At 49.6% G+C, this 13,257-nt stretch overlaps 7 protein-coding genes across 7 annotated transcripts; 2 read left to right on the plus strand and 5 right to left on the minus strand.

Annotated features, from left to right (window-relative positions):
* Positions 1-52: 52 nt before the first annotated feature.
* On the plus strand, positions 53-1,055 carry An12g01570 (uncharacterized protein; the record flags this gene model as incomplete). Its single annotated transcript, XM_001395207.1, has 2 exons — positions 53-358; positions 426-1,055. 2 exons carry the CDS (start codon positions 53-55, stop codon positions 1,053-1,055), a joined length of 936 nt encoding a protein of 311 aa, XP_001395244.1.
* A 55-nt stretch (positions 1,056-1,110) lies between these two features.
* On the minus strand, positions 1,111-2,082 carry An12g01580 (uncharacterized protein; the record flags this gene model as incomplete). Its single annotated transcript, XM_001395208.1, has 1 exon — positions 1,111-2,082. The coding sequence occupies one exon, from the start codon at positions 2,080-2,082 to the stop codon at positions 1,111-1,113; it is 972 nt and encodes a 323-aa protein (XP_001395245.1).
* A 162-nt stretch (positions 2,083-2,244) lies between these two features.
* An12g01590 (uncharacterized protein) lies at positions 2,245-4,582 on the minus strand (the record flags this gene model as incomplete). Its single annotated transcript, XM_059750695.1, has 7 exons — positions 2,245-2,331; positions 2,399-2,974; positions 3,020-3,071; positions 3,128-4,000; positions 4,084-4,180; positions 4,265-4,369; positions 4,573-4,582. 7 exons carry the CDS (start codon positions 4,580-4,582, stop codon positions 2,245-2,247), a joined length of 1,800 nt encoding a protein of 599 aa, XP_059605514.1.
* A 475-nt stretch (positions 4,583-5,057) lies between these two features.
* An12g01600 (uncharacterized protein) lies at positions 5,058-7,328 on the plus strand (the record flags this gene model as incomplete). The annotated part of the gene is made up of 5 exons (XM_059750696.1): positions 5,058-5,132; positions 5,163-5,395; positions 5,450-5,602; positions 5,659-5,950; positions 6,090-7,328. 5 exons carry the CDS (start codon positions 5,058-5,060, stop codon positions 7,326-7,328), a joined length of 1,992 nt encoding a protein of 663 aa, XP_059605515.1.
* A 46-nt stretch (positions 7,329-7,374) lies between these two features.
* On the minus strand, positions 7,375-8,199 carry An12g01610 (uncharacterized protein; the record flags this gene model as incomplete). The annotated part of the gene is made up of 1 exon (XM_001395211.1): positions 7,375-8,199. One exon carries the CDS (start codon positions 8,197-8,199, stop codon positions 7,375-7,377), a length of 825 nt encoding a protein of 274 aa, XP_001395248.1.
* A 292-nt stretch (positions 8,200-8,491) lies between these two features.
* On the minus strand, positions 8,492-10,367 carry An12g01620 (uncharacterized protein; the record flags this gene model as incomplete). The annotated part of the gene is made up of 6 exons (XM_059750697.1): positions 8,492-8,539; positions 8,841-8,977; positions 9,060-9,079; positions 9,109-9,308; positions 9,365-10,100; positions 10,153-10,367. 6 exons carry the CDS (start codon positions 10,365-10,367, stop codon positions 8,492-8,494), a joined length of 1,356 nt encoding a protein of 451 aa, XP_059605516.1.
* Positions 10,368-10,446: 79 nt separating this feature from the next.
* An12g01630 (uncharacterized protein) lies at positions 10,447-13,043 on the minus strand (the record flags this gene model as incomplete). The annotated part of the gene is made up of 10 exons (XM_059750698.1): positions 10,447-10,662; positions 10,880-11,131; positions 11,188-11,401; positions 11,463-11,593; positions 11,648-11,750; positions 11,800-12,061; positions 12,111-12,183; positions 12,273-12,290; positions 12,350-12,858; positions 12,938-13,043. 10 exons carry the CDS (start codon positions 13,041-13,043, stop codon positions 10,447-10,449), a joined length of 1,884 nt encoding a protein of 627 aa, XP_059605517.1.
* Between the last annotated feature and the right edge of the window lie 214 nt (positions 13,044-13,257).

A 13,257-nucleotide genomic window follows, 5' to 3' on the forward strand; every position in this document is an offset into this window, starting at 1 on the left:
GCCACACCAACTATCTTCTACCAATTTCAATCCATTGACTACTATTCTCAAAATGAATTTCTACCCACCACCGTCAACAATCCAAGCCGAAATCTACGCCCGCATCCCCTCTCACCTCCGGTGCACAGGCCAACCGACAGAGTGGCGCAGCGGCTCGGCACGCCCAGCATCTGATATCTTCCTCGAGGGGCCAGTCTATACGCAGAATGGCGATCTCTACATTGTAGATGTTCCATACGGGAGGATTCTCAAGATAGACAAGAACAAGGAAGTAACCGAATGTATTCGCTACGACGGGGAACCGAACGGTTTAGTCGTCCGAGAAGACGGATGTCTAGTGATTGCGGATTATAAGCAGGTGCATACATACCTCCCCACTCCATTTCCCACAAGCCCAATTGGATTAAAGACTAATGAGGTAAAAGGGCATCCTCCTATTCTCCCCCACCACCAACACCCTAACCCCCCTCCTAACCCGGCGCAACCTGGAGCGCTTCAAAGGCCCAAACGACCTAATTATCTCCAGCAAGAACGAGATCTACTTCACAGACCAGGGCCAAACGGGAATGACGGACCCGTCCGGGTGTGTATACCGGCTCTCTCCCGACGGAAGGCTAGACTGTCTCGTATCGAACGGGATATCTCCGAACGGGTTGGTGTTATCCCCCGATGAGCGGTTCTTGTATGTTGCTATGACGAGGCAAAATTCTGTGTGGAGGTTGCCGCTGCATGCGGATGGGAGCACGTCGAAAGTGGGATTGTTCTTCCAGTCGTTTGGGTGTGCAGGGCCTGATGGGCTGGCGGTGGACGAAGAGGGGAGTTTGTTTATCTGTCATCCTAGTCTTGGATGTGTGTTTGTGGTGGATAGGGAGGGGGTGCCGAAGGCGAGGATTGTCACTGCGAAGGATGGGGGAAAGAATTTGACGAACTGTACGTTTGGCGGAGAGGATGGGAGGACGTTGTTCATTACGGATAGTATCGAGGGGAATGTGCAGGTTGTGAGGTGGCATTGTAGGGGGGTGGTTGGGGGGAGGGTTTTGAAGGCTAAAATCTAGACTGTATAAGTGATGATGAGGAGAAATGTAACATTGTATTTATTGGGTGTGAATATCACAGACTAGATAGGTACTTGTGCAAATTGTCAATTGCCGCAGTGGCACTCGCTAATTGTGCCCTTGACGTCGCAGCTCCAATGTGCGGTGTACTGATCACATTCAGGTTTTCCCACAGTTGACCATATTTCTCAAAGCTGGGAGGCTCCTGTTCGTGGCAGTCCAAGCCAGCACCCCAAAGATGGCCTTCAGATAATGCTCGTGTGAGGTCCTGTTCATTGACAATCCCTCCCCGAGCCGCATTGATCAGGATGGCATCCGGCTTCATCATGCAAATCTTGTCGTAGGAAATCATGTCCCGTGTCTCGTTTGTAAGAGGGACATGTATAGAGAGGATATCTGCCCGAGTGATGACTTCATCGACGCTGTTGGCTCTGGTGTGGGGGATGTGCGTCCATATGTCGTCCGGCATATAGGCATCATATGCGATGATGTCGGTCTCGAAGCCACCCCGAAAAATCTCGGCGACGGTCCGTCCAATATTTCCCATGCCAATAATTCCAACAGTCTTTTGGTACAACGTCAGCCCCTTGCAGGTCTCCTTTGGGACGGGCTTTGACATTTGGCGTGTTGTGATGGACCGAATGCCACGAGCAACCGACAGAGAAAGAGCAATGACCAGCTCAGCCACATCGCGTGCGTTTGCTCCAGGTGTATTAAGAATCTTGATGCCTCTTTCAGCGCAAGCGGCTTGGTCGATCTTATCAATGCCCACTCCGTGCTTGCCGATCGCAATGAGATTCGGACAACTGGCAACGTCTTCGGCAGTAAGATACGAACTTCGGATTAACAAAGCTCGTGCATTCTGTCTCCAGTTCTGGAACTCTTCATCTTGGGGTTGGATAATGTTGAAGAGTGTTTTGGCGTGCTCGATTGCCTTTGGAGGGAATGTGTCAAGGAGATACACTGTTGGTTTATCCGCAGTAGTCTGGCGGGAAGAAACCAAGTCATCGTCCCTGCTGGGTGCCATTTTGGTATCGTGCAAAGAATAACGATTTGCCTTGAAATTCTCGGAATAACACTGTAGTTTTACTGCCTGCATTGGTTGGCATTCACTGCCATGATATATGCTCAAGACATACGGATTCCGTCCGGCGGGCATTCTCCGAAGGCTGGCTCTCCGAACCGCAAGTTAACGAACCGGGCAATCACTTCGGAATGCACCCTCAATCAGTACTTGAAGAGCATGGGGGACTATTTCCGGCAGCTCATCAATTATCTGTGCCTTGTTATTTTAGTTCTGTAGTTCTGATGTAAGTCGTGCTAAATGATTTTCTATCGCTTACCATGTCTGCTGACTCCTGCAAGCACCAGAGAACCCTGCAAAAAGCTTTGAGCGCCGGAAATCTTTCACCAAGAAGTGTCAATAAAGCAGTACACTTGTTGAGAACACTGGTTGCATTCGACATCTCTGAAGGGAGCTCTGTCCTTCCCAGGCAGATAAGAACCACTCCCACGGAAAAGATGTCAAACGCATCAACGAACGAGCCTGTGAAACAGTCGTCCTCCACAGCCAAATACTCGGTATTGATATAATCATTACAAGTGTTTATTACATCTTGTCGGATAGTATGGGTTGTCCCAAGAACCCTAGTTGCGGCTTGCTCAAGCCCACTGATTTGTGCTAGGCAGACCATTGCCCTACAGGTGAGCTGCCGTATTGCTCTAGAGGAAGCAGGAGCTACACTCGATTTTTGTATTCCCCTTGGTATATCTCTCCAGTAGGAGAGGCTTCCATAATGGAATATTGACTGCTGACGTGAAGAGCCTCTCATCTTAGACATCAGTCGAGCGTGCATGACAACGTACGCCGGGAAGTCAAGCGTGTCTGGTGAACTGATGTCCCCATCATAGGACGGAACCTTGAACGGTGTTAGTACACACCTTGGAGTATACCTGCGACATACCTGAAGCGTAATATCTTCATCTTCAATACTGAATGGCCGGTCCATTGCGCAGCTAATAGTCCTGTAGAGTATAAGCCACTGCATATTAAAGCCCAGAGTAGCACAGACCTGTCAAGTATGTACAGGTTCCAGAATATACCTCTCCTCCGAGTGAGCTTCTCCTCAGCTATGCCGAGGTCAGAGAGTGGCTCTTTATGGAAACCGTACGATATTGCCTTCTTCATGGCCAAGCCGACAAGATGCCATGTGGATCCCCCCACCGATGAGAACATGGAGTAAATAATCAACAACAGCAAGGAATGCAACAAGCCCATGTCATCGTTACTTTGGATTATGCTGGGAAACTTCTGCATTGCCGCGCTGTGCAAGCTGCTGGCGAAAAATTCAATACCCGAGTCGGGAGAGAGTAGGATCCCAATAGCTGCTGCCATATACACATTGAAATCTCTGAATGAGGTATACGGAGTCGCTTGGGATTCCTGGCTACTATCAAAGAAAGAATCACAATATCCTAGCATCTCTTCCTCGTCGATGAATGGACAGAGAGCTTTTGTATGCCCGAAGAAACGGTCCATAGCAACAACGTCTCTGGTGAGTGTAGGGACTACTTGTCCCAAAATGGTGCTGTACTTTGACTTTTGAGACAAAGAACATAAAGATTGTGTTGGGTCTCTCCCTGAAATAGTAAGGGAAGCTTGAATCATGCTTCCTATCGCCAGTTCCTGGGGAAATCCACTTGCCTCACCACGAGGTTCTGCCATGGCGTTGCGAGATAGGAATTCGATTTCTCCCATGGCTGCCTGTACTGACCGCTCAGTGAGACTGGTTTGCTCCGTCAATGGTGTGTCATGGGAGGTTTGTGGACTATTTTGTGCGGCTTCTGTTGGGCTGTTAGGTGAGTGCGATGTTCTCTCATCGCTTGTGTCGGCTGTAAGACGCCGGCGTTGGCGCCTAGACTGATCATGCAGAGCTTCCACCTTTCTTTTGAGCGTTTCAATGTAACTAACTCATGTCAAAATCTGTTCTGGAAAAAGCAGTTTGCTATACCGTCAGTGGGTCCTTACTCTGGAAGTGCAGCATTGGAAAGTCCGCTTGCATCCTCTGCGGTGCCCCCTAATTGAACGCTTCGTGGACAACACTTGGCTTTCGCTTCAATGCACGCTGTGCATACAGGCAGCAACCTGTCGCACTATTGACACTGCGTTAGTCAGGAAAGATCAACGTAGTGGCAGTGGACTGTTTCACCTTCTGCTTCCGTTTCCAGCATCTCTCGCAGGCTTGAAGTCTCCGCTCTGCTCTGGGACTCCGAGGCGTAGGACTTGTCCGACGGCTTTCCTCCATGATTCATGCCTAGACATGGAAGTCGCAGTATGGAAGATCCCATCCCGCTATAATGATAGGAAAACGTGTGGGATCCCCGTGGAGTGACCGTTTCTTGGCTGCGGGGAAGCCGTGCGACGGAGATTTTCCGAAGCCACACGGCGGGTGGATTGATCCTGCGGACATTGTCCGATGCAGAGATGTGCCTCTCGACGCCAGATTCCACCACATACTCTTGTTCATTGTAGCATCAGCTATCATGCATGGTGATAATGTCATGCAGCATGCTTTTGTAAAACAGTAAATAGTACACCGCCTATAGCCTTGTCTCCGACTGACCTATGGGAAAGATGCAACCCACGGCTAGTAGGTGGTGCTACCGGAGTAAGCCGAGGCTATTCGCTTCCCCATATTATTCCCCACACTCTCTGACAGTAAGCATCTGGGGTCAAGAGATGCAGTAACAAATAAGAGATAGTCGGTCATTTCGGCGACCGTGATCTTTGTGGTGTTAGTGACCGTGGATCCTATCACCCACAAATGCCGACATTATGGCCAACGGAGATGAGAACAGGCAACTCCCACGACTTCCAGCCTGTCAGTCATGCTACACAAAGAAAGCCAAGGTAATCAGTCTCACCATCTAAGCCCAAGCCTTGCCGGTGTAAGCTATAGATCTAACAATGGGCGGCCAATAGTGTGACAATGCGCGTCCAAAATGCTCGCCATGTATGAGAAGCGGCCAGGCCTGTTTAACGGTGAGCCTGAACGGCAGCGAGCCAGTTTCTCGGGAGTAAGTATCCTCTAGCTAGTCTGGAAGCAGCTATTGATATCTTGGAGAGTTATATTTGAGTTGGAACAAAAGGTTCTAAGCCTCCAAACCGGAGTCATCGACATAGAACCCTCGATGCATGATACAGAGTATCATTCGCCAGAAGACTTCAGGAATTTGGGGTCTAAGTCCCAGAATAGCTCAGGCCGAGCCGTTGAACATGGGAATGAAAGTGACAGTGATACGAGCCAGTCCCCGAACTACACTGAGGGTGCTGGGATCAGGTATAGGTGTCTGTTATATGAGAGTTGGGTCCAGAAACTAACATTAACCCATAGCTTTATGAGTTTTCTCTTTACTGACCCTCGGTGGAGGGAGCAAAACCAGAAACTGTTACACAACTTATCCAAGAGAGCCACAATTCTAGAAACAAGTGTGCAGCAGAATAGTCTTCCATCAGCTCAAGAAGCCTTGGTAGTGTTTAATACTTAGTACGTGTTCCTCTTGATTTTCATAACTAAAACTTTTCATGCTGACAATTGGCGAGCTTGGGAACTTCCCATGTCCAAAACCCCTTTTTGCTGCGCCGATGCGTGCAAGGTCTATACCAAGCACTATTTCCAGAAAAGTCGGAAGATCAACATGGACGTGCTAGTGGCAGTCAAGTATCAGAGCACCAGCTATTTCGGGCATTCATGATACTTGCCATCGGTGCTATCCCACTTTACCGGAATGGCAAGCACCAGTACCATCCTTACGGCTATTTCCTTGCCGCGTTAAAGCACCTCGAAGCTGGTTTCCTCCTCAGAGGCTTGGAGTCTATCCAAGATATCTTGCTCGTAAGCAGATTTGGCATTTATTATCACATTGGTGCGGTATTCTCACTCCTGAAACATCGGGATTATCGCTGACTGCGCTTCCGCAGGCACCTCGATATGGGAATTAATTCAATTGAGCACCAGAATGTGTATTGAGCAGGGTCTGCATAGGTGTCGTACTCCAAAAAGCTTAGATGGCAATCTGCTCGAGGAGCAATTGCGGAGACGGGTCTTCTGGCAATGTTACATGCTGGACAGATATACCTCTGTGATGCTGGACCGCCCACCCGCCATATCTGACAAAGATATCCAGGTCGGGTTTCCTGCAGATGCAGACGATGAGGAGCTCGACCTCGCCGGACAGTCTGGGGTATTTGCGGATCTTGATTCCTTCTATCGGATCAGCACGGCACAGCTGGGCTCCACCCACACTACCGAGACTTCTGTATTCCTAGTATGCCTCCGACTACGCCAGGTCACCTCAAAGATTCATACAAAATTTCAGCAAAAGGGCAAAGGGACTGGTGAGCAAACCATGTCACAAATTGATTTGGCAACGGCTAGTGGAACAATATACTTGGACCTTGATGAGCTTCTAAACGAGCTAAACAGTTGGAGAATTTCTGCACCCATCTTCACCAACCCAAAGTGCTTGTATGAGAGGCAGGAGTGGTATGATCTGCTCTTGATGCGAGAGCGACTACTTATCATCCGCAAAGCGATTGATCTGGTGCCTAAGCGAAACAACGTACCTCCGCGAGACCTACTCAGCATTTGTCTTGAATATTCCGTGGGGACCATTTCTAGCTTTTGCGCAATGTTTGACCAGGGGCTTGTGACATACACCCGCAGTTACTTCCAAACCCTGTTTACCGCGGGGTTGTCTGTCATGTTCTGTGTTTCAGTTGTAGAGGATCTTGATGTCCAGACGATTAAGAGTGCTTCCGAGGCAGTAAAGAAGGGCGAGAAAACATTGAAACTGATGGTTCAAAAACTCCCTGACTCTGTTCACTATGTTGCTCTATATGAAGCATTGCGCGCAGATATTCTACGCAAGACGAAGAGCCTCCAACGACCAGACGCAGCATATACCGAGCAACATATTCATTCAACAGCCATAAACCAAGATACAGATGATGTACAGTACCAACAACATGGCAGTTTGAATACTGGGATCCCCGGTGTTCATGATTCACCCATCCAGCATAACCCGCTGTGGCCTATTCTGACACCCGATGAAACGGCGAATGGATTTCAAATGCATGAATCAGCCATGGAAAACCAACTATTGTCATGGGATATATTTGGGGACAACGTCTTTTGGAGTATGGAGGCCGGCATGCTTGGGGAGTACGTGTACGGATCCTCAGCCGCGAGTCAATTCCTTAACGATATATAAAAGAAACTATATACATCTAAACACAAAACAAACTCCCCTGACACTTCTACTCCCTCTCCAACCTCGCATTAATCTCCTCATACTTCTGACTCAAACCCTTCATCCCCGCCTGCAACATGGCCCCATCCTGTCCACCCAACGACCACGTCGCCCCCAACCTAAACCACATCTCCAAAATATCCAACCTCCCCCCAATCCCTCCAATACCCACCGGCTTCCCAGCATCCACACACGCCTTAATAACCCTTCTCACCGCATCCTGATACTCGGCAGTATCATAACCCCCCGGAATCCCCAAATCCGAACAGAGATCATTCGAACCCACCAAAATCCCATCCACCCCCTCAACAGCCACAATCTCTTCCACAATCTCCACCGCCCCAGGCGTCTCCATCATCGGGATCAGCATCGTCTGCTCATTGAGCACCTTATTCTGCACCTTCGTAGAAACGTGCCGGAACCCAAACGCCGGCTGGTTGTTCGTGCATCCGCGCTTCCCCAGGGGAGCGTACTTTCCATGCTGCACGATTTCCTTCACTTCTTCGACGGACTCCACGTGCGGGATTACCACCGCGGAGGCGCCAGCATCCAGGATGCGACTGATATGGAAGTGGGACTTTGAGGGCGAGCGCACGACGGGCGAGATGCCGGCACAGTGGCAGGCGAGTATTAGTTGAGACACGGTGCGCATGTCCAGGGCGGAGTGCTCCATGTCGATGAAGACGGCATGGATGGAGGTCGTTTTACAGAGAAGGGGGAGCTCGTTGGTCGTTAGGTACTTGGCTGTTAGGAGGGGGGTTATTTGCCCGGAGAGAATGCGCGTGCGGAAGGGGTTCGAGATACTGGTGGTTTGGGGGTCGGATTGGGTCATTTTGGTGGTATTTCAGGATGTGGATGTAGAGAGGATTGAAGTGAAATGTTTAATTTGAAGAAATTGTTCTTTGATTGCTTGCGATAGTCTGAATGAACTGAGATTATCTTGTTATTTATATATCAAAATTCATCGGTAAGATCAAAGGTATCTTTTGTTGTCTGGATGATGCTGTCCGGAGAATATCCGGCTGATGGACAACGAGTCTACAGCATCATCCGGAACTTCTCCTACAGAGCGGAAAATGTCCATCTCCACAAACAACCAAGACCAGCTCCATAGCTTGAGTGACTCATTGAATGCCACAAGGAAGAATAGAATGAGTCATAACACAGATATACTAAATAGCTAAGTTCCATTCACCCCCTCAATCAAAATCAACAATGGCTATATCCCAAACTATCAACCAAACCACCCACACACCCTTATTAACTACTGTTTCATTCCCTCAGAGTAATTCACCGCCATCACCAGAGAACCTCAGCGCTATCTAAGTAACAAACCTCCACCCTGATCCTCTCCCCTCCGCCTCCTCCCTCTCCAGACCTCTGTTCCTCCTCACGCACCACCACCTCGTCGCCAAGCAAAGCAACACCGTAAGTCCACATCCCGCAATAATAATCCCCCCTCCGGTCTCATACCTTGGCTCCTGCGACGTCAGGAAGAAATATGGCGTGAACCAATGCGAGACTGACGATACGCAGTTCGCGATTGCCACCAGGGCGGCTCGTTTTGTGCGCGGGCGGGGGACGACGCTGGTTTCCCAGGATATTTGGATCTAACCTCTAAGTTAGTTTGGGTGGTGGGAGTGTATAAGGGAAGTGTGGGTTTCAATGAATACAGTGTGATGGGTCGCTTACGTTCAATCCAACGAACGGTCCTGTACACAGCAGTATAAAGCTAAAGTACCGCGCTCCGATGTTCAAGGTTGAGATCATGATCACTGTCCCCGCGAGGGTGATGAGCATGGGTATAACGATGTGCCAGCAATGTTTGAGGAAGCGGCCACAGGACCATGATAGGATTAGGGTGGCGATGTAGGCTATCACCCATGGTGGGGCTTGGACGAGGTATGTTTCGACTTGGGAGAAGTTGAGGGTTGCGACAATCTGTATCATTATCATCAGGAATGTGTAGAATGTGAGAGTAGAGAGAGTAGACGTACTGAAGGAAAGAAATCCTTGAACGACTGTGCAATAATAAGCGCGAAATGCATCGCCGAAAACAACCACGTGAATGGATCTTTAACGGCAAGCCAAACCCCAGTCCAGCGACCACCCTCATCATCCTCGTGGATCCCTCCCGCGGAGACAAACTGTCTGTACTTTGCCATTTCAGCTTCCTCTTCACTGAACCACCGTCGACTAGTATTATCGGGGAAATTCGGGAGGAACCAAAATGCAATTAAGGCTACCAAAATGCTGACGATCCCCTCTAATAGGATAAACCACTGCCACGCACGAAGATGTGCAATGCCATCCATGTTCGTGAGGATGGCTGCCGCAAGAAGTCCAGAGAATACATTAGAGATGATATTCCCGGCGTGCCAGATGCCCATGCGTAAGGGGGATTCTTTCTTCGTGTACCAGGATGAAGTCATCAAGGAGACCGCGGGGATAAAGGGGCCTTCTGTCACGCCGACGAGGAATCGACATAGACAGAAGCCCCAGGCGGAGGTAAGGGCCGGCATGCAGATTGTGACGGCAGACCAGGAGAGCATAATGCAGGGGAAGATTATGCTTGGTTTGCCTTTGGCGATGAAGACGCTTGCCGGAACTTGAGAGATGATGTATCCCACATAGAAGAGGGAAATGCCGGCGGACCATTCGGTGTCGGACATGTGGAGGTCGTCCTGCATGCCGGCTAGACGGGCGTTGGATACGTTGATTCTGTCTAGGTAGCTGTGCCATCATTAGTGTTTGGTATTGCTGGTAGCAATGATAGCAAACACACCTCATGAGCAACATAATTGTCACACAAGGCAGGAAGTAATAGTCCAGTTTCATTAGGACAGCCTTGTCCAGATGCTCCAGTTCAGTGGGTGTCTTCTCCCGGAGGAGAGGAAACTGAGTCAACGAGTGTTCTGGATATGAGACATCCTCGAGATTCTCGACGATGATCTTAGAGTCCCTGTCGTCCAGGTGATATTCGTCGTTTCTGGGCGCCATGACTAAATGGAAAGGCGTTGAGGAGAATTAACGAAAGACGTCGGATTACAGTCAATCCATGCTATCGCGCTTTTATGTATTATATGGTCCCACCCTTTATCTTCCCCGGATTTACACTCTGGAGTCGTCGATCCCCCATGGGGACTCTGCACACAACGGACACATCCGACTTGGCAGAAGTCGTCGGACACGATCCGGAGTCCTTGACTGTCGCAAGAATTCCGGCATGGTGTATGATGGGCTGCCGTTTCCTTTGAATGGGATGGTCTAAGCGGCGGATAATCCCCCTCGGGGACTAAGAACAAAGTATAGATCAAGTTTATATTAGACAATATGAATAGTGGGGCAGTGTACTTCCATCACCGGACACAGATGGTGTGGTATGAGACTAATACTTATGTCTTTTCCGCGGGCATCCAATGCACCGAGATTGGCTCATGCTTGCTCCGGATTCTTTCTCCCCTGGACCACAACTGGAACGAGAGATCAGCGGGTCCAACGACTACCCTCACCTCAAAAGACGTCCTCCAGAAAGCAGGTTTCGAGCTGTACCAATGGCGATTCTTCAGCTTCCTATCCACGTTGTCGGTCGCGATATCGAGATTGCAAACAGTTTGCCATCCTTCGTGGGACAAGCTGCGTGGTAGCCTGTCCGGCAACTCCGTCGACATCACAATCTCAACATTATGGATTCCAGCTTCCAAACCGACGTCGGTCCTCAGGTGGAATTCCTTTGTGACTCCAGTCGGTGGAATTGGACGCCCCTAGTCAGAGCACGATGGTCAACTCCAAACATGAAAGATGAGAGGCAGATACAAACCTTGACTACGAGCCAGTCAATCTGGTCCAGAGCATACAGACGCTTATCGCGAACGTCCATCTGGACTCGCTCCCCTACATGTATTTCGCGATTGTATATCTTGTGACATATGATGCCGTAGCTCACCGGTGCACATCGGAAGCCGAACGTTAGAACGCCGCGCTTGAGCTGCTGGGTGCGGTCCATAACCAAGCCGTGGACAACAACCAATTGACTATGACATGCAGTTGGTAAGTGATCTCACGATCCATTAGCGAGAATCAGGAGCAACACACGGTTCATCGGCCATGAGAACTTGCATATTCACTCCTGTCGGAGAGACTTTGCTCGAACTATTGTATTTCTCCTGAAGGCGTTGTCTCACATACGGCGAGCTACCCAGCCCGCCGGACAGCACCAGATATTTCTGTGACATGTGTTAGCCTAGGTGTGTAAAGAAATTCCACACTGCCAAACAAACAATATCGTCACTAGAGCCTTGGGCGCGCAGTTGTTGGATATGTGTATCTATGAGCTGGAATATTCCATCCACTTTCGAGTCGAAGCTTTTCTGAACATCTTCCCTTTCCGGTGTGAGCGTTTATTATAACAGACTGTTTGACCCAACCTTACCAAGCAATCTGCATCTGACCATTAAATATTCCCACCTCTGGAAAGTCAAGATTGGGATCTAATCCTGGCACATCCAGCTTCAGCCAAGGCGTGGCCGTGGCATCGGTGCCAAAAGCACATTTGTATCGCTGAAATCGTCCAAATGTCATTCTCCACGCTGTCGTATTTGGAGATGACTTCAAGTGCTGATGGATACCTTCGAGTCGCTTGCACATGAGGCGATGTATTTCTCTGTCAATGAAAACCGAGCCGATAGGGTGTCCTGGCATACTGTTAACCAAGGACGATATAATAACAAACTGTATAGCTACCTTCGACATGACCGAGCTGAGCTAGTTGCGTAGGTTCACCCTGTGCCGACAGAAGCTTGAGAACATTTACATCCTACGGTCAATGTTGGTTGCAACATTCTAGCGGCCAAAAGAGTGGTCATGGGGTCAAGTTACTGTCGTTCCTCCACCCGAGTCGCAAACCAGTATGGTATCATCTTGCTGTACAACTGTCAGTTTCAGTGCCATACATTAGATTATTGGTATGAACGGCAACTGACCCCGTAATGCTCGTTTCCTGCATAAACAGCCGCGGCTTCTGCTTCCGTGAGGCCGATGCGGGCCCGGTGATTAGGATTTCGCGCGTCAATGACTTGCATCAACAACCTCCTAATTTCCTCTACCATGCGCACATCCTTCCAAGTCGTCGGAACACTGAAAATGAACTCGACGCGTTGCATGACAAAGTGTGGGATCGTGGTTTCAAAGTAGGACACCACATGCCGATAGATGCACTGAATGTAGTCCTGGAACCACTTCTGGGCTTCTGTCAGGCTTGGGCCCCCATCTCGCACATACTGAGGTGCTAGATGAAGCTTGAAGAACTCCTTTGTTTGTGCCTCGTAGTTATCAATATCACATTGGAACCCCCAATGACTGACTGTTTTAGAATCAGAGCCATAGATGATACAGGTGGGAACCTTATTGGCTAGCTCGCCGGGCAGCTTCCCCGGCCATCGCTGGATGGTTTTGGGAGGTGGCCAATCTGGTCCGTACGAGTATGCGACACCTGATCAGCAGTAAGCTTTCAAGGCAAGTAAAATGTCTTGCAGCAGACGCGACATATGGCCTGACTACCACGTACTTACCTGTGTGCGTCATACCAAAGTCAACCCCGACTACGATGTTCGGTTTCCATTCCCCATCTTGGAGCGTGCTTTTTGTTGGAGGACCAAGGGCTTCTTTGTCGCTCATGTTGTGACAGTGGGAGGTGGAAATGTTGACGGGGGCGCGTGCGACAGAAGCTGGCTTCAAGCCCCTCAACCGAACCCCTGTCGGACTCTAGTGGATGCAACTAAAACCTCCGTTACTCCACCTAGACAAGGCTGCGAGAAGGGGGTGTCCTTTGATCCTGGATACTTTGGTACCGGGGTGCATAGCGCAAAAATTAGCGTGAGTTCTTATCGCC

The sequence above is a fragment of the Aspergillus niger genome (assembly GCF_000002855.4).
Source record: "Aspergillus niger supercontig An12".
NCBI classification, from domain to species: Eukaryota; Fungi; Ascomycota; class Eurotiomycetes; order Eurotiales; family Aspergillaceae; genus Aspergillus; species Aspergillus niger.